Source organism: Megascapheus bottae, chromosome 2 (assembly GCF_031878675.1).
Source record: "Megascapheus bottae isolate mThoBot1 chromosome 2, mThoBot2.hap1, whole genome shotgun sequence".
NCBI classification, from domain to species: Eukaryota; Metazoa; Chordata; class Mammalia; order Rodentia; family Geomyidae; genus Megascapheus; species Megascapheus bottae.
In genome coordinates this window covers 43,007,838-43,027,570 of record NC_143510.1, presented here as the reverse complement: position 1 = coordinate 43,027,570, position 19,733 = coordinate 43,007,838, and the positions used below count along the sequence as shown (strand labels likewise).

The 19,733-nt window shown below is 41.4% G+C and overlaps 1 protein-coding gene across 4 annotated transcripts; it reads right to left on the bottom strand.

Annotated features, from left to right (window-relative positions):
* Positions 1–19,248, bottom strand: Irak4 (interleukin 1 receptor associated kinase 4). Of its 4 annotated transcripts, XM_090324465.1 has the most exons (12): positions 19,146–19,248; positions 17,309–17,478; positions 16,387–16,532; positions 15,719–15,901; positions 14,737–14,897; positions 12,783–12,847; positions 11,652–11,766; positions 10,801–10,910; positions 7,971–8,154; positions 5,813–5,875; positions 2,191–2,349; positions 1–1,774 (listed from the first exon to the last, which is right to left on the bottom strand). In XM_090324465.1, the coding sequence occupies exons 2-12, from the start codon at positions 17,467–17,469 to the stop codon at positions 1,739–1,741; spliced, it is 1,383 nt and encodes a 460-aa protein (XP_090180591.1). In that variant the 5' UTR covers positions 17,470–17,478; positions 19,146–19,248; the 3' UTR covers positions 1–1,738. The 4 variants fall into 4 exon arrangements, with proteins under 4 accessions (XP_090180591.1, XP_090180595.1, XP_090180593.1 ...); XM_090324467.1 differs by lacking the exon at positions 1–1,774 and having other exon boundaries at positions 2,199–2,345; XM_090324468.1 differs by lacking the exon at positions 1–1,774 and having other exon boundaries at positions 2,307–2,369.
* Between the last annotated feature and the right edge of the window lie 485 nt (positions 19,249–19,733).

Here is a 19,733-nt window from a genome sequence, read left to right as displayed (position 1 = left end):
CCCAGGCTGGCTTCTATCTTAGTCTTCAGATCTCAGTCTCCTTGGTAGCTAGGATTGCAGGCCTAAGCCAGCAATGCCTGGCTACCAGCCAGTTTTTATGTTTAAGTAAACCCTCTCTCTCCACCTCCAAAGTTAAGTTATGCAAACAACATCAACTAAGAATTTTAAACACACGAGGAAGAGTTAAGACTCAAATGGTAGAGCATCAACTGAGCAAATAAGCACAAGGCCCTGAGTTCAAACCCTGGTACTGGCAAAGAGCAAAAAAAAAAGAATAGATAAAGGTAATAAAAAATGAATTCATCCTATTACTGATACTCTGTCTATAATAAAACAAGCTGTATAAACTACAAGACTGGGGCCTCATGAAACAAGAAATCCAATGAAAACCAGTACATACTACACCCCTCATGTACTTACTCCATCCTTTCTACACACCTTAGACCAGAGGCAGCATCTGTAAATAAAATGGGATTGGCACAAGAGAATCATGACAGGAGCCTATTGTTGTGATTAATTATTACAAATTCAGTGGCTTCATGCAACCCGAGTCCAGGCCCACCTCTGATGGATGGGCATCTTGAAGATCTCTAAAAGAAGCAATTGGGGTGTGAGTGGGGCTGGGATGTTATCTAGCTGCTGCAGTACTCTTCCGTGTTCTTGCAGGATTTGGGTGGCATGCAGTTCTTTGTGGCTGTACAGCTATGGTTCCATTTGCTGAATGATGGTTGCATGGCAGCTCTCACCTTCTAGAAATTGCTTACGTTCTGGATAATATGGTCTCCACAACAGCTGCTTACTTCTTCAAGGTTCATAGCAGTGAGTTCTCTGACTTTGGTTAGGTCCATTCTTCACTTATGATACCCAAAGTCAGCTGATCAGGGCCCTTAATGCGTGTGCAGAACCATTTCCCTCTTGTCATGTGATATAATCTAAAACAGCTTAGCCACCCAAGGGGCTATCATCTGTAAATACCTTGTGGTACAGAATTATTGAAACTGGCATCCTGTGAACATAAATGTCTGACTGCAATAGGGTTTGGCAAATTCGTCCATAAATTTTTTTTTGGCTGTGTGCTGGTACGGGATCTTGAACTAGGGTGTTGTCCCTTACGTTTTTCACTCTGCTTCTGTGCTTTCTGGTGGCTAAGAGTAATATGGATTTTCCTACCTGTGATCCTTACATCTCAGTCTCTGAAGTAGCTAAGATTACAGGTGTGAGCCACCAGTGCTCGGCAAGATCATAAACTTTTAATGTGCCTTTACTATGGCACAAAGTGCTTGTATATATTTTGTATCACTTGGTTTTCATGCCTGTTCATTAGGGAGGTATGGAAGATAGCCATCTACTAGAGAGGAAATCAAGCTAAAGGCTGAAAGCAGCAAAGAGTTTAACCAAAGCTTTGTTGCAGATGGGTAACAGGAACAACTTAGCTTCAAGCTTGGGTCTTTTCTCCCCTCTAACCCAGTGTTTTTTTTTTTTTTTGTGGGAATTATGTTGCTTTCTGTATTCAGTGCTCTTTGAAGGAGATATTTCAGGCCTTATTGTGGGCACAGAAATGGGCAGGCGCAAGTCTCCAAATGCTAGAACTTCTTTCATAGGTTGTTCAACAAGCAACTGAATAATAGCTGCATTGTATCAAACTGACTTGCTAAGAACATGAAGGAAATAAAATAGTTCTAAAAATAGTTCAGTGCTATTCATTTAAACAAAAAATCAAGAGCCTTTCCCAATCGTTTTAAGAAGCTGTTGTCTCTTGTAGAAGTTGTTGAACCTTTTTTTTAAAAAAAAAAAAAAAAAGAAAGAACAAATAAATTAACGTTACACAAAGAGCTATGTATGTGCTACCGAGGAATCAAACCCAGCGGGTCTTTGTGCATGCTAGGCAAGCACTCCACTGCTAGGCCACGCTCCCGGTCATTCACTTTTAATTTATTTATTTTCACACCAGCACTGGCACTGGGGTTGGTATTCAGGGCTTCATGATCCTACTAGGGAATTTTTGCTCAGAGTTGGTACTCTACCACTTGAGCCACAGAAATGCTTCTGGGCTTTTGCTGGTTAATTAGAGATAAGAGTCTCAAGGACTTCCCTGCCACAGCCTGTTTTCTTAGAGTAGCTAGCATTACATATGTGAACTACACACCCAGCTCCCCTTCATTTTTTTCAATGACTGTGAGAAAATCAAACCTTCTTAATGTCTGGCCTCTTGTTTTTCTTTTCATGTAGACACAGACTGGCGACAGTGTACATGGCCTCAATGGAAGAGGAGCTAGCGTCACTCATCTTCGTGTCAACATAATCTCCAATTGTCTTCTCTTCATCCTCGATTTCTTCCTTAATATCTAGCTTTAGAACAAGCATTAAAACTTAAAACATTGTTAGGAGCTTCAAGTAAAAGAAATCAGAATGTAAATTTTACTTATTCCAAGTACTTCATAAATAACATGTATTTTTCTTTTCCTATCTTCTTTATATTATCTTATTAAGAATTGAAGACACACATAACAAATATTAACTAGAGACACATGCATACATAAATACACAGAAGTATATAGGTATATAAACGTGTGTATATATGTAATTTATGCATATGTTTATACACATACTATATATATTATTTATACCCCTGTACATTGTCAACCATTTGCCTGTGTTTATGTGATGGCTTGACTGCTCACACAAGCAACATTCCCTGGGTTAGTAGGATAATGTGTTCCTCTGACACACTTCTGATGGTGCCATACCAACCTCTGGACTTAGATACCCTCCCTTCACCTGACAATTTTTCCTATAGGTATTCAGATTGCTAACTCAAAGAAGAAAGGAGGCAAAACAAAGTGGAGAGGGAGGATAAAAGAACAATGAACTAGCTGAGTGCTGGTGGCTCGCACCTGTTATCCTTGCTACTCAGGAGGCTGCGATCTGAGGACCAAAGTTCAAAGCCAGTAATGCGCTCCTCTGACACTTCTGATGGTACCATTCCAACCTCTGGACTTAGACACCCTCCCTTCACCTGACAATTTTTCCTGCAGGTACTCCAATTGCTGATTCAAAGAAGAAAGGAGGCAAAACAAAGTGGAAAGGCAGGATAAAAGAACAATGAACTAGCTGCGTGCTGGTGGCTCACACCTGTTATCCTTGCTACTCAGGAGGCTGCGATCTGAGGACCAAAGTTCAAAGCCAGTCTGGGCAGGAAAGTCTGTGAGACTCTTTCTCGCAAATGAATCACAGAAAAAGATGGAAGTGGTACTGTGACTCAAGTAATAGAGCACTGGCCTTGGGCAAAGTGATTGCATATAGAGATTCCCTTCATGATTGTTAAACATGACATTTCAAATATGATGTAAAAATCAGTGTTAATAAAATCTTTAAAAATTAAAATATATTAACAAAAAGGAAATTAGGAACATTGCCCAGGCCTACACTGGGGACAAAAAAAAATGAATTGGAAGAGAAGGAGAGGAGTAAGATGGTGCATCAGTTTGAATGGTGGCTTTAGAAATACATGTCCAGGAAGTGGTGCTGTGGTTCAAGGATAAGAGTACTAGTCTTGAGCCAAAGAGCTCAGGGACAGCACCCAGGCTCAGAGTTCAAGCCACACAACTGAACAAAAAGAAAAAAGAAATGAAAAGAAATACATGTTTGTGTCCTAATTCCTGGAATGTGTGAATGCCCCTTATCTGGAAGAAACCATCTCCATAGATGTAGTTGAATATCCTGGGAATAATTCTTCTTGGATTATCCAGTTGCATTCTAAATTCAAGGAGAAATGTCTTCATATCAGAGAAAAAAAGGAAGGAGGACCCAGTGAAGACCCTGTGATATGAAGGCAGAGAAGGCAATGATGGGGCCACAGAGAAAGAATTCTACCAAAAGCCACCAGAAGCCAGAGGGAGATGGAAGGGTTCTTCTCTGGACGGGACTAGGGGGCGGGCCTTGGCTTCAGATCTCTGGCCTCCAGACCTGGGAGAGAATCACTTCTGTCACTTCATCACACATTCTTCATGGAAACCTGACTTTGCACGTGTGCTGATACTTGAACTCACAACCTCACACTCTTGTTTGTCCTTTTCACTCACAGGGAGTGCTCTACCACCTGAACCACACTGCTCATTAACTGCTACTCATGAGTTGGAGATAAAAGTCTCAAAGATTTGTCTGCCTGGGCTGGCTATGAACAGTGATGATCAGATCCCAGCCTCCTGAGTAGCCAAGGTTGTAGGCATGACACCAGTGCCCTGACTTTTGGAAAAAAAATTTTTTTTTAAATGAAAGCCTAAGGAAACTAATACAATGATAGAAACGCTTATTATTTATTTACTTATTTATTTTGCCAGTCCTGGGCTTGAGTGACCACTGTCCTTGGACTTTCTCAAGGCTAGAGCTCTACGACTTGAGCCTCAGTACCACTTCCAGCTTTTTTTTTTTCTATGTATATGGTACCGAGGAATCGAACCCGGGTCTTTGTGCATGCTAGGCAAGCACTCTACTACTAGGCCAAACTCCTGGCCAAGAAACAATTATTTTTGAGTTGGAATTAAAGTTGAATTTAAAGAGTGCTTAGGCCATGGAAAAATCTCGTAATAATGTAAAGTTCCTTGAAGGATCTTAGCTGTACTTGTATTAAACATCGTATTACTTTCAAGCTTTTTTTTTTGCCAGTCCTGGGCATAAACTCAGGGCCTTAGATCAGGCTTTGGGCTTTCTCAAGGCTAGAGCTCTACCACTTGAGCCCACCGCACCATTTCTGGCTTTCTTCTATGTATGTGGTTCCAAGGAATCGAACCTGGGTCTTCGAGCATGCTAGGCAAGCACTCTACCACTAGGCCAAATTCTAGGCGATGGAGAGAAATTCTGTCTTTTTTGTACCTCATCCTTATTCAAGTCAGTTTTGAGGCTTTCCTATGCTTTGAAGGGCATGTTTATCTTAGGAAATAGGACAGAAAATCCAGATCTTTGTACAGATAGGTCTGGAAAAAAATATAAGCTACAGCTTGGTGAAATGAAGAGGTATTATCTTGTCTTTAGCTCTGAGATCTGTGTTCTCCTCTTCCTGGTTCTCCTACATTGTTTTTTATTTTTATTTTACAGATTTAGGGGACCATGCAAAAGCTCTGCCCTGAGTTACACTACACTCTCAGTCTCCTCCTCCATTTGTTGTTGTTATGCTGGTCTTGGGGCTTGAACTCAGGGGCTGGGTGCTGTCCTAAGTTCTTTTACTCAAAGGTAGCACTCTAACATTTAAGCCACAGCTCCACTACTGGCTTTTTGGTAGTTTGTTGGAGGTAAGAGTCTCCTGCCTGGGTTGGCTTCAAATTTGTGATCATCAGATCTCAGCCTCTCGAGTAGCTGGGGTTATAGTTGTGAGCCAGTAGTTCCCAGCTATCCATCTCCTAAGTAGTCCTTCAGCCAGTAGAGATTTCCTCCTGTAGATAGAACCCTTCAAGCCCCACCTCTCTTCTGGGTTCTGGTGTTCTACCACTTGAGCCATCCCTCCACTTAAAGACTTTTGGGTAGTTAACTGGAGTCTCACACTTTCCTGCCTAGATTCATTTTAAACCATGATCCTCAGATCTTAGCCTTCTGAAAAGCTAGGATTACAGACATCAGCCACCAGCCCCCGACTCATGGCAGAGCTTTGATTAGAAATACTTAATGTTCTTTCCCTATGTTATTAAATATTGCCAGAGAAAACACAACCCATAGAAAATGTCATTTCTAGATGCCATATGTATCCTTATACTTATGCTTTTTTTTTTTACTATAACTGCAAAGAGGAAAGTACTGAAAACGAAATAACAAGACTTACTAATAACTGAGGTTCACGATTTTCATCCACAGCTGGAAGTCCAGTTATTATTTCTAGTAAAACCTATGAAGACCCCCAAAATCCATTAGTACAACAGGAAGACCAGAGAGACAGTAAAAAGAACATGGATTTGGATGATGTGCATGGTATTTCTTGTCTCTTTTCCTTCATAAATGTTTTGAGTCCATGCTAGCCACGAACAGTTCTTTTCTATTGACAACTTGTTTAAAAAAAAAAAAAAAAGAAGACAACATGTGTCAAAATCCTTCCCCTTCTTTCAGAGGCCGTGTGTGTGTGTGTGTGTGTGTGTGTGTGTGTGTGTGTGTGTGTGTGTGTGTGTGTGTGTGTGTGTATGCCAGTACTGGGACTTGAATTTTTGTTGTTGTTGGTCATGGGATTTGAACTCTGGGCTTGGATGTTGTCCCTGAGCTCTTCAGTTCAAGGCTACTGCTCTACCCCTTGAGCCACAAGGCCACTTTCCAGTTTTCTGGTGGCTACTTGTAGATAAGAGTCTCATGGACTTCAGTGCCCAGGCTGGCTTGGCTTTGAACTGTGATCCTCAGATCCCAGCCTCCTGAGTAGCTAGGATTACAGGTAGGCTGAGCCTGGCACTACACCTGAACTTTTTCCTTTAAGGTTGGTGCTCTACCACTTAAGCCATACCATCATACCTCTACTTTTGGCATTCTGGGGGCTGATTGGAGAAAAGAGTCTCATGGACTTTCCTGCCCAGGCTGGTTTTGAATCATGCTCCTCAGAACTCAGCCTCCTGAGTAGCTTGATTACAGGCGTGAGAGACTAACACCCAGTGTCACAAGCATTCTTAATATTAGGCACAATCCTGTGACTTAACTTCACAGTGCTAAGAAGCTACATTTTCATCTAAGCAACATATCCATGAAAAATATATGCCGGGGCCAACCGGCAGCAAACCAGGGTTCGCAGATTGGGGTTCCTGAAATAGGGGACAAGGACTAGGAAGAAAAAGAAGAGAGACAGACACACCGGGTCCGGGATGTCCGCAGTCCAGGCAAAGACTGCCGAGACTGCTGCGTTTATTTTCCACTCCCGCTTCTTCCCTCCTCCAGACCCAGGGAACCTCCAGGTGTTACATTCATATGGTAATTCTCAGGTCATTTACATAGAATAGGGCCAGAAAGCAATAAGACAATAAAGCCATTGTCTGATGCAAGTCAAGGTACAGTTTGATTCGACTCTGGCTCCCAACAAATATATATTAAAAGGACCAATCTACTTTCTCTAGCAACTCATTCTCTATTCTCAACTCTGTCTTAAAAATTATTACAAAGCCAAGGCTGGGAGCGTGGCCTAGTGGCAGAGTGCTCACTAGCATACATGAAGTCCTAGGTTTGAGTCCTTCTTACTACATACTTAGAAAAAGTGGTGCTGTGGCTCAAGTTGCAGAGCACTAGCCTTGAGCAAAAATGTCCAAGGACAGTGCCCAGGTCCTGAGTTCAAGCCCCAGGACTGGCTATATATATATATATATATATATATATATATATATATATATATATATATATTATGTTTGGAAGCCAGACCCTGGTGGCTCACATCTGTAATCCTAGATACTCAGGAGGCTTACATCTTAGGATCTCAGCCATGATTTGAGGATCATGGAAGCCAGCCATGGCAGAAAAGAATATGAGACTCTTATCTCCAATTAACATCGAAACCCAGAAGTGGAACTGTACCTCCAGGGTAGGGCACTACCCTTGAATAGCAAAAGCTGACGAACAGTACACAGGCCCTGAGTTCAAGTTTTAGTACTGGTACGTGTGCGTGTGTGTGGGTGCACAGACACACACACAATTATTAGAAACAGACTATTGCTATTAGATTAGACAGTGCCAAAAGAGTAGGAGATGAAAATTCATATTGTATGGCATTTTTCATTTTATACACTGACTTAATATAAGCTCCATCATAATTCATGGCAAGAAAATCATTTCTCACAGTAATTTTAAAAATCAACTAAAATTTTTAGACACTGTGATGTTTTTATGAACTTTACGATGTGAATTACAGGTTAATGTGTGTAATTTATATCTTTATGCAAGAGAACTAAGCAAACCATCACATTAAAATGCTCTTCCAATTTCATAGCTTGGAAGAATGATTCTTCTGTGTAACTTACCACACCGAAGCTGTAGATGTCAGATTTTGGAGTTATTTCTCCTCGCAATGCCTCAGGTGCCATGTATGCTGTTGTGCCCACAATTCTGCTAGTTATGACAGTCTGGGAAAACTTCTCTGAAGCACGTGCAAGGCCAAAGTCAGATATTTTGGCAGTAAAGTCTTTATCTAGCAAGATATTTGCACTGAAAAAAAATCAAAATTGGAGAAAGCAGTGTTTTTCTTCCCAAGAGAGTCAAACAATTGTTTAGATAGACACATATCTGAATGTACTTACATATCTGCATGCATGTACACACATACACACATGTGTACTCATGTATACCTGTATTTATACACACACACACACATACACACACACACGCATATATATGTGTGCAGATTCTTCTACACCATAGGAATTTTATAAGTATAAAGCATCAAAGCCTGAAATTTGTGTGAATAAGCCTAGAATTCAGATGATTGCTTTTGCTTTTTGGGCTAGCTTGGAACCTCAATCCTCAGGTTTCAGCTCTCTGAATAGTTAGAATGACCATACAGGCCCCGGCAGTAATGCATCTGGATTAATGTCACCCTTCTATCATCCATGCTCATCCTTCCCATCCCATCCTTCCCCTCAAGTTACACAGTTTATGTTTTAAATAATATACATTGAATATAATGACTGCATTTGCTCACTCTTCCTCCCTCCATTTGTGTACTCCCTGCCCCCCATTTTTGTCTACTGAAAAGACATTTATGAGATTAAAAGTAAAATATTTTAGTACTGAAAAATAAAAAATTTCTACTGATGGAAAAGAGATTTTCATTACCTATAAATAATTAAATAATTTATTAAAAAGTAACTTCCTATAAAGAGTTCCAAAGCACTCCCAGCATTTTTGGGGGGTGGTGTTGGGCATCAAATGCTGTACCTTGAGCAAATGTTTTACCAAATAAAAAGTACCACTATGAAAATGGTAACACTGTTCAAAAGTACATGTACTCATTACCTGACTGATATAACTGTAATGCTTCTGTACATCATCTTTACTGTAACATTTAAATTGGAGGAAAAAAGCACCATACTTTCTACAAAATTCTATTTTATTCTTTTTGTTGTTGTTGTTGTTATGCTGGTGCTATTCTTGAGCTTTTATGTTTAACCTAGTATACTTCCACTTAAGCCACAGTTGCACTTCTGGCTTTTTTTTTTTTTTAGTAGTTTATTAGATATAAAAGTCTTACTTACTTTCCTGCCCAGGTTGGCTTTGATCCTCAGATCTCAGCCTCCTGAATAAGATTATATGTCTGAGCCACTGTTGCCTAGCTGTATTCATTTTTTTAATGAGACATAATACTTGTATAGCTCTATGGGGTACATCATGATGATTCTATATATACAGATATACACACTGTGTTAAAATAAAAGCAGGGAAGCCAGGATAATAGCATTTCCATCTCTTTAAACACTTGTCACTTTCATATGCTGGGAATTTTGTAATCTTTTAGTCCTTTTGAAGATAATGTATAATAAATTGTTTTCTTTATCTCTCTCCTACTGTGACTGAGGAAGACTGAATTTCTCCACTCCGTTTTGGTGTCATATTGAACTTCTTTCTGGGTCTGCTCCCCTGCCTCTTACTTGTCTCTAGTAAACAGGCTTCCCTTCCAAAGTTCTTTCACAAGATTAACTCTTGCCTTTCCACCAATGAGTGACAACATGCCATAGCTGTCCTGTGTCTGGGTTTGAAATAAAGCACTCTTCCTGATTCCATTCCTAACACAGCTTGACTCCTTTACAAACCAAAGAACATCAAACATTCATTTACAAAGCCATGTATATGAGTCATTCATTTCTTTTTTATTTTGCCCGTCCTCGGGCTTGAACTCAGGTCCTGGGCACTGTCCGTGGACAAATTTTTCTCAAGGCTAGCACTCTGCCACTTAAGCCACAGCACCACTTCCAGCTTTTTTTGAGTATGTGGTACTGAGGAATTGAACCCAGGGCTTTGTGCATGCTAGGCAAGCACTCTACCAGTAGTCTACACTCCCGACCTGAATCATTCATTTCAAGTTAATCTTTTGTACTGGATTATCTGAAATCCTGAAAATATGAAGGCTATAAGATCCTTTTCCTTTCCCTTTTTGCCTTTCCTTTCCTTTTTTCCTGTCCTGTTATTAGGGCTTGAACTCAGGGCCTGGGTGCTATCCCTTAGCTCTTTTGTTCAAGGTTGGCACCCTACCATTTGAGCCACAATCTTGACTTCTGGTATTTTGCTGGTTCATTGGAGATAAGACTTTCACAGATTTTCTTATGTGGGCTGGCTCTGAGCTTTGCTCCTCCTTAGATCTCAGCCTCTTAAGTAGTAAGTGTTACAGGTTTACGTCACTGGTACCTGGCCATAATGCCATATTCTTATAATTTTCTATGGTATCTCATTATACTTATGATCAAAGTAAAAGGCTTGCCTTGGTCTACCAGGAACTACAGGACTTGATTTCTTGCATACCTTTTTTTTTTTTTTTTTGTCGGTCATGGGGCTTGAACTCTGGGTCTGGGCGCTATCCCTTGAGCTCTTCAGCTCAAGGCTACTACCCTACCTGGGTGTTGTCACTGAACTCTTCAGCTCAAGGCTACTGCCCTATTCCTGGGACCACAGCCCCACTTCCCTTTTTTTTTAGTGATAAATTGGAGATAAGTGTCGCATGGTCTTTAGTGCCTGGGTTGGCTGGCTTTGAACCATAATCCTCAGATCTCAGCCTTCTGAGTAGCTAGGATTACAGGCATGAGCCCAGCGAGTGATTCTTTAAAGATGGCTTTTCAAAAGCTTTCTCGAATTCACATTTACCTTTTAATATCTCTGTGAATATGGCAGTTGTCGTGTAAAAAGCCGATGCCATTAGCTGCACCCTGGGCAATCTTGCATCTCATGTGCCAGGAAAGTGGTGGAGTGCCATCCTTAGGAAGAGACAGACCAATTTGAAAAAAGGAAAAAAACAAATCTGTAGAAAATATACAAAAGGCTAATATCCTAGGCAACCACTGAAAATGTGATCACCAAGAATTCAGGGTTATAAATTTTTAGGTTGTCAAAAAATGTCTCGAATGAAGATCAAATAGGGCTTAGCATTTCTTACTTGAAGATAAAATACATCTTCAATGTCTGTCCTTGATGGATAATTTTACAGTTTAAATTAGCATCTAAGACACTGACAATCTCAGTAGTTTACATTACAACTGTAGGTGTGTATGTATGCACGTATGTATATATATATATATATATATATATACACACACAGGTATACACACATATCCACACATATATTTTATTTTGTGTGTGTGAGTGAGGCTAGGACCAGAAGGGAAGGTCTTACATGCTCCCTTAGCTTTTTCCACTTAAGACTGATGCTGTACTACTTGAGCCACACCTCTACTGCTGGCTTTTCGTTACTTAGAGATAGGAGTCTGTTAGCTATCTCTGCCTAGGCTGGCTCTCCATCATGATCCTCAGATCTTAGCCTCCTCAGCAGCTAGGATTACAGACATGAACCACTAGCACTGGGCTTCAACTGTGTTATTTACACAGAGCAGGAAAAATATTAAGTTTAACATGGGTTAGAAGATTCTGTCAGAGAATGAACATTCGTATGCCAAACCAGAAGCAGAAAGCCAGGCAATCTTGATGAACAGGTATCTTACCAAACACGACAGTCGATCTAGCAATGAGCCGTTGGGCATGTAAACATATACCAAGCAGAGGTCCTCACCTTCACTGGAGAATCCAAGCAATTCTACTAAGTTCTCATGCTGACACCTGCAACAAACAGTTTTCTATGCAAAGTTATAATAGTAATGCATTCATTGGTAGATTATAAGTTAGGCAAATGAGAGTTTTTACAGGAAATGTGCTATCCTTTATAATTCATGCTTGTGTATGTATATTTAAAATTACTATTTTTTAATGACGTTCTCTTTTCAGTAATAGTGATTAGCATTAGAAGCAAAATTTCTACATTATGGTCCAAAAGAAAATAATTCAGATCGCTGGGATAGAAGAGAGTTTGATTAAAGACTAGGCTGATTCTTACCTGTGTTCAACTGCAATAGATTTCAAAAAGCCTGTTGAAATTGTTATAACACTTCTAGACATCTTTGCCAATCAGAAAGTGACAAACCAGAAGCAGAAAGCGTCAGTTCTTTTATGAGTAACTTGAACTTGGAGCCTGGACACTGTTCCTTAGCTGGTGTACCACCACTTGAACCACAGCTCTACTTCTGCTTTTTGGTGGTGATTGAAGATAAGAGGCTCACAGACTTTCATGCCTAGGCTGGCTTTACAGCACAATCCTCAGATCTCAGTCTCCTTAGAAGCTAAGATTACAGGCATGAGCTACCAGGGATTCAACTAGAAAGAGCTTTTTAAAGGTATTTCCACAATTGGTCTATCATGAATCCTGGGAGCAAAAATACCAGGATGATGGAATAGCTGGAATTCCGTGTAACTTTGTTGTGATTTAAAATACTGACTTCTGTTCAGCATGGTTATGGAAATGAAGAGCACACCATATAATACTCTTTTTCTTTTATTTTGTTTTGCCAGTCCTGGGGCTTTCTCAAGGCAAGAGTTCTACCAACTTGAGTCATAGTACCACTTCCGGCTTTTTTTTCTATGTATGTGGTACCGAGGAATTGAACCCAGGTCTTCGTGCATGCTAGGCAAGCATTCTACCACTAGGTCAAACTCCTGGCCCTACAGTAATTTTTTCATGTTGTATTTGCAAATATCCACAGTGTTTTTCCTCTATATCACATTGCCACATTAGCACTTACTTTGCCATGACCTTTATTTCCTGGTCAAATTGTTCTTTCAGTTCTTCAGTACTAATATCAACCACCTGAGAAGAAAACACAATACACTACAATAACCCTATGGCTTTTAAAGATAAAAGAAGGCTGAAGAGATAGTTGGCTTATCTACTTATCTATCTTCTTTAAAACAGTAAAGAAAGCTGAGTGCTAGGGGCCCATACTTTTAATCTGACCTATTCAGGAAGCTGAGATGTGAGAATCACAGTTTGAAGGCAAACAGGCAGGAAAGTCCCTGAGACTCTTATCCCTAATTAGCCAAAAAAATAAATAAATAAATGCTGAAAATGGAGGTGTAGCCAAGTGGTAGAGCACCAGAGCCTTGAGTGAAAATAATGAAAACATGAGTACCAGGACATACACACACACACACACACACACACACACACACACACACCACCCCCCAGAAACCATATTAGTTTTTCATTTTACAGAACAACTGGTATTGAGACGTATTAGTGAGCTGCTCAAGGTCCAGAGTTTGTTAGTGAACAGGAAAAACAGGCAAATTTCTTTTAATTATAACCACATTGCACAGAAATTTTGAAAAAGATACTGTGTAATAGAAAATGCAAAGAAAAAACAAAACCTACAAAAATATTTGTAATACATAAGTGCCTATACCATATGAAATCTTGAGATTTTTCTAGATATTTAAAATATAAATCTAAAAACTTAACATTTAAAATATAACAAATCACAAAATAAAAAGTGAACACTCCAATAGAAATGAGATCCAAGGGCAAAGATAAGAAAGTTTTCAACGGGCTGGGAATTTGGCCTAGTGGTTAAAGTGCTTGCCTAGCATGCATGAAGACCCGGGTTCGATTCCTCGGTACCACATACATAGAAAAAAGCCAGAAGTGGTGTTGAGGCTCAAGTGGTAGAGCTCTAGCCTTGAGAAAGTCCAAGGACAGTGCTCAGGCCCTGAGCTCAAGCCCAGGACTGGCAAAAAAAAAAAAGTTTTCAATACTTTCTTCTTCATGGATATTTTCTAAACTTCGTTTTTAAATGGGAAAAATAATGTAAACAAATGCACATATGTGTGCATATCTACACACACACACACATAAACATATGTATAATATTTTACAGGATCACACCTGTAATCCTAGCTACTCGGGAGGCTGAGATCTGAAGATCAAGGTTCAAAGCTAGCTTGGGTACTAAAGACCTTGAGACTCTTATCTCTAATGAACTACTAAAAATCTGGAAGTGGGGTTGAGGCTCAAGGGGTAGGGCAGTAGCCTTGAACTAAAGAGCTCAGGGACCATGCCCAGGCCCAGGAGTAGGGTGGTAGACTTGAGCTGAAGAGCTCAGGGATAGCTCCCAGGCCCAGAGTTCAAGCCCCATGATCTCCGCACACACGCAAAATTTATTTCTTAGTATTTTACTATTGATTACTATTTAATTTCTTTTGTGTGCCACAGTACTGGTGTACTGGTGTTGTCTTTTAGTTGTATCATTCAAGGCTGGTGCTCTACCACTTGTGGTATTTTACTGGTTAACTGGAGATAAAGTTCCCACAGACTTGGTGATCCTGAGATGCCAGACTCCTGAACAGCTAGGATTAGAGGTGTGAGCCACTGGCATCCAACCCCATTTTAATCTTGATGTACATAAAGCACTATATAGAATAGGGCGTCCCCACTTGATTCAGTGAGTATTTCAAAAGTATATATATGATCATATGTGTAGGCGTACAAATGTTTCTCTCAGGCATGAAGTCTGTAATTCTCAAAAGATCATAAGACCTTTAGATGTTAAGAACTACCAGTTTAGAGGGCATTATTTAAAGAAAATATAGGCCTTAGTAACGAACTTCATAAAGTTCATTAATAACCTTGGTGAAGGTTAGTATAAATTTTATTGTATGGCTTTTCCTTCCAGTCTTTTCACTTCTGAAGATGGGACTTACCGCTGCAAGTTTTTTCACTGCCACTGCTGTGTTGTTCACATAACCTTTATACACAACTCCGAATCCTCCCTCGCCCATTTTACTGCCACCCATAGAAATAGGGCGTTCATCAAAATCATTCGTGACACTCTTCAGTTCATAAAATGAAAAATTATGAAAACCTATAATGTCAAAGATGCAAGAGACATGGGTATAAGTAAAAATCAAATTGATATCAATTTTGGTGTTTGCTTAATTTGAAGATATATATACAAATGTTTATGTAAATATGTATATACATAAATATATAAAACATATATAAATAAACATATACATATATTTCCCAAATGTGGATAGTCTGTATATAGATATAATTCATGAATTTGGATATATTTATAGTTAACAAAACTGGATAAAGTCCAATCTCTACCGTTGCATATTATTTTTGTGTATGTGTACCGGTCTTGGGGCTTGAACTCATGAACTAGGTGCTCAAGATTTGCACTCTACCACTGGGGCCATAGCTCTACTATCTGTTCTTTGGTAGTTAACTGGAGGCAAAACTCTCAACAGATTTTCCTGCCTGAGCTGGCTTCAAACCATGATCCTTAGATTTCAGCTTCCTGAGTAGCTAGAATTATAGGCATCAGCCACCAGTGCCCAGCTAACATTTTTTAAAGTACTTAGTTATTTAGGTTCTTTTAAGTTTATTCACATGTCCTGCTGCCTCTAGTCACAGATAACTCCCTGATTAAAGGAATGAAGAAGGTGCTTAAGATATTAGGAGGAAACCTCCACAAATCAGTGTGGTCCATGTAACTGGCTGATGCATAAGCAGGACAGATTTCCTTTAAAGCAGTGTTTTGTGTTCATAATGAATTCACTTGTGGAAAAGACTAAAAAGGCTTGGAATAAACAGTAAAGGACTGTAACTAATATTGACACGATGAGATTGACATATTAAGGATTGACATTTTAAGGAAAAGGAAGAAATGCTACTTACGGATGTCACTATCTTCTGAACTCTCATTCGCTGAATCTGTGCAGTCTGGTGGCACACAGTTTTGTTCAAAATTTTGTACAGGTATCACAGATACCTTTTCTTTTTCAGAGCTAGGCACCAGTTCCTGTGGAACTGTTATGGCTTCTTTAATAGGGAGAATATTATCAGCTTTGGGAATAGCATCTGCAAAATAGAATAAAATACAAGCTGAAAAGAATGAGAGAGACTCAAGTTTCAGGTTTGTTGATAGAAAAAGTATGAAGAGGAATTGTTTCAATCTGGGTGCTGGTGGCTCACATCTATAAGCTCAGCTACTCAGAAGGCTGAGATCTGAGGATCACGGTTCAAAGTCCACCCTGTGCATGAACGTCTGTGCGAATCTTATCTCCAATTACATACCAAAAGCCCAAAGGTATAGCTATAGCTCAGATGGTAGAGTGTCAGCCTTTAGCAGAACAGCTCAGGGAGCATGCAGGCCTTGAGTTAAAGCCCAAGTGCAAATGCTGTCACACTGTCTCTCTGTCTCTCTCTGTCTCTGTCTGTCTGTCTGTCTGTCTGTCTCTCTCTCTCTCTCTCTCACACACATACACACACACACACACACACACACACACACACACACACGTTTCTACTTTTGCTTTTGTCTTCCCACTCTCACACCCAGTTACCTGGCAACAAAAGACTTGCAGGAGCAAAAAACTCATTTTGGATCAAAAGATCCACAAGCTCTCCAACAGTGCAATTTGTGGTACCCCAGTCAAACAATAACTCAGATGTGGGACTTTTCCCAGTTTGAAGTAATGCTTCGAATCTCCTTAAAACAAATAAAAAGAAATAAAATTACTACTTGAAAACATGTCCCTGTCTAACTCATGGCACCATCCACGGAATTAAAGGAAAGAGACAGGAAGAGAGCTTGCAAAAATTATACTGAGGCAAGAGCAGAAGACAGAGATGATGATAATAGAGAGTGGGGATGTGATTCAAGTAGCAGAGTACTAGCCTGAAGTGAAAAAGACAAGTGAGAATGTAAGGCCCTGAACTCAAGTCCCAGCCAGTAAACACACACACACACACACACACACACACACACACACACACACACACACACACAAGTGTAGAATAGAGAAAAAATTGCAAAGAAAAACAGAAACCAGGCCAGGAATCAGTAGTCATGCATATAATCCTAGCTTCTCAGGAGGCTGAGATCTGAGGATCATGAATTAAAGCCATCCCAAGCAGGAAAGTCTACAAGAGTGCCAACTTCAATTAACCAGAAAAAAAATCTGGAAATGGAGCTGTGGCTCGAGAGGTACAGTTCTAGTCTTGAGCAAAAAAGCTCAGGGACAACTGCTAGAACCTCAGTTTAAGCCCCAGGATTCACACAGACACACACTAAACCCTACCAATCAGCCAACCAACCCATCAAATAAAACAACCCCCCACAAAAGAAAACCATAAAAGGCTCATACTATCATTGTCTCTTCCATAATACAGAGGTTCAATTTCTATACTCTACTTCAATATTAAAGTTACTTATAACTTTATCATTCTTATGATATAAACAGTTAAAAAGAATTTGTGTGTTACCTGATATGAAACTGATTGTATCTTTCATCACCAGATGGCTTTTTAATGGCAACTGCCAGTTTCTTCCATCCATCTTGAGGATCCATAAAATCTGAAAGCTTTCTGATTAGTCCAACATTCAGGTTTCGCACATAGGTTGATGGGGTTATGGGTTTGCTCATCTTCCACTCCTGAAATATGAGAAATTCTCAGGAAAAGTTTACAGTAGGTTCAGAGATGACACCTGCAAACTGGTAGATCAATAGTCACTGTTCCCTGTTTAGTCACTGTTCACTGTTTCGTATAAAATAGTAACGAACGATTTGTACCCTAAACAAACAAAACACTCCAAAGCCAACTACTTGGTTTCCTAAGACATTCAATTTGGACTGCATCTAATTGTCCTCTGGGTTTGCTTTCTTTCCTCATCTGTAAATATCAATTCACATGAAAGGACTTTGTTCTGGTGCTGATGTGTATGTGTGTGTGTGTGTGTGTGTGTGTGAACCCGTACAGGGGCTTGAACTCAAGGCTACAGTACTCTACTTGAGCTACTGCTTCCATTCCAGTTTCCTGGTGGTTAAATGAAGATAGTCTCACAGGTTTTCCTTCCCTGGCTTTGAAGCATGCGTCTCAGATATTGGCCCCTGAGTAGCTAGGACTATAGGCATGAGCCAACTTAATATGATTCAGTGGCAACTGAGGAATAATAAAGTCAGCTTCATCTTGTGAGACCCAAATGAGCTCTCAATACTACATCACTACATCACTTCTTAAGTGGACATAATATGAGGGGAGGGAGAGGGAGAGGGAGAGGGAGAGGGAGAGGGAGAGGGAGAGGGAGAGGGAGAGGGAGAGAGAGAGAGAGAGAGAGAGAGAGAGAGAGAGAGAGAGAGAGAGAGAGAGAGAGAGAGAGAGAGAGAGAGAGAGAGAGAGAGAGAGAGAAACACAGGCAGTCCCTTAACTTTTTCACACAAGGCTGGCTCTCTACCACTTGAGCCACAGAGTCTACTCCCAGCATTTTTCTTGTTAACTGGAGAATGTCAAGGACCTTCCTACTCAGGCTGGCTCCCTAATTATTATCTTTCTCAGATCACAGCCTCCTGAGTAGCCAGCACCGGGCAAGTGCAAAAGCATTTTTAATATTTAAAAAAAATTGGAACTTTCTAACAAATAGATCTTCAAAGATTCCGTCTGGAAAGGGAAAATAATGGGGAGGTGTGGTGGGGGGCGGGGAGACATAGGTTTCTGTGTCCATCCCAGATGGACACAGATGGCTAAAGGTGCTTCCAGGCTTTCCCAGGGTTTGCTTTTTGTTCTGTCTCCTCTCCAAGCTGCCAGTGTCTGCTACTGTCCCTGCCCATCTACCAATGTCAATGTCTCCATGATCCTTGACATCCCTCTCCACATGCTGACTCTTGTCAGGATCGCAAGGCTGCTCCCCACAGGACCAGGGTCTCTGGTTTTCAAGAAAAGATATTTCCTTTCATAAGCACCCCCCGCCCCCCACCCCCCCAGGGATCTGAGAAGCCTGAGAAGCTCAGCAGCACCCACGGACTCCCCTTCAAGCCTAAGGTTCGCCCCCCAAATCCCACTGGTGGTTTGTTTTTGTGGGTGCAGGAGCCGGGCTAGAACTCAAAAGTCTGGGCGTCCTCCCTGAGGTCTTTCGCTCGAGACTGGCCCTCTACCGCTTGAGCCACAGCACCATTTCTGGTTTGGGGTGGTTAAGTGGAGGTGAAGAGCCTGCCCGGGCTGGCTGCGAACCGCGGTCCTCAGAGCCCAGGCCCCCGTGGTGGCTGGGATGACAGGCGTGGGCCGCCGGGCCGTGGTCTCCCGCGATCCCCTTCACAGGTCTCACCCGGATGGAGCCCCGTCCACGAAACTACGTCCTAACCTCGCTCTCTCGGGAGCTAAGGTGCTCTGCAATGGCCTCGCGACGACCCCGGAGCAGCGGGGGCCGGGCCTCAGATGACCTCCCGTGGATCCGGCGAAGCGGGCGAGCACAGCCCCACGGCCGAGACCACCACGGAAGCCGCTGGTACCCGGAAGCTCGGGGCGGGGCCAACGGGAAAGCTCCGCCCCACCGGCCTCTCCACGCCCTCTCTTTTACGTCCAGCCTCCCAATTGGCTTCAAGCCCTCTTCTTCCCGCCCCTGACACGCCTACCACGCCTAGTCCTGCCAATCTCTTTCCTGATTCTCCTTGATCCTGCCTTTTTTTCCTGCTTCATCCCGCCCCCTCTGTTCCCGCCCCACCTAGCCCCGCCCCTCTCCGCCTTCTAGTCCTACCTGCGCCCCCCAGCGGCCCTACATCTCCAGACACTCCATTTGCTTAGACTTGGGACTTTCTTTCCTTGTGCCTACCCCCTTAAGTCGGCTCTGGTCGGAGGCAAGAAAATCTTTAATTCTTCCGGACATGCGCACGCCCGGCCTGCTAGGGCAGTGTGC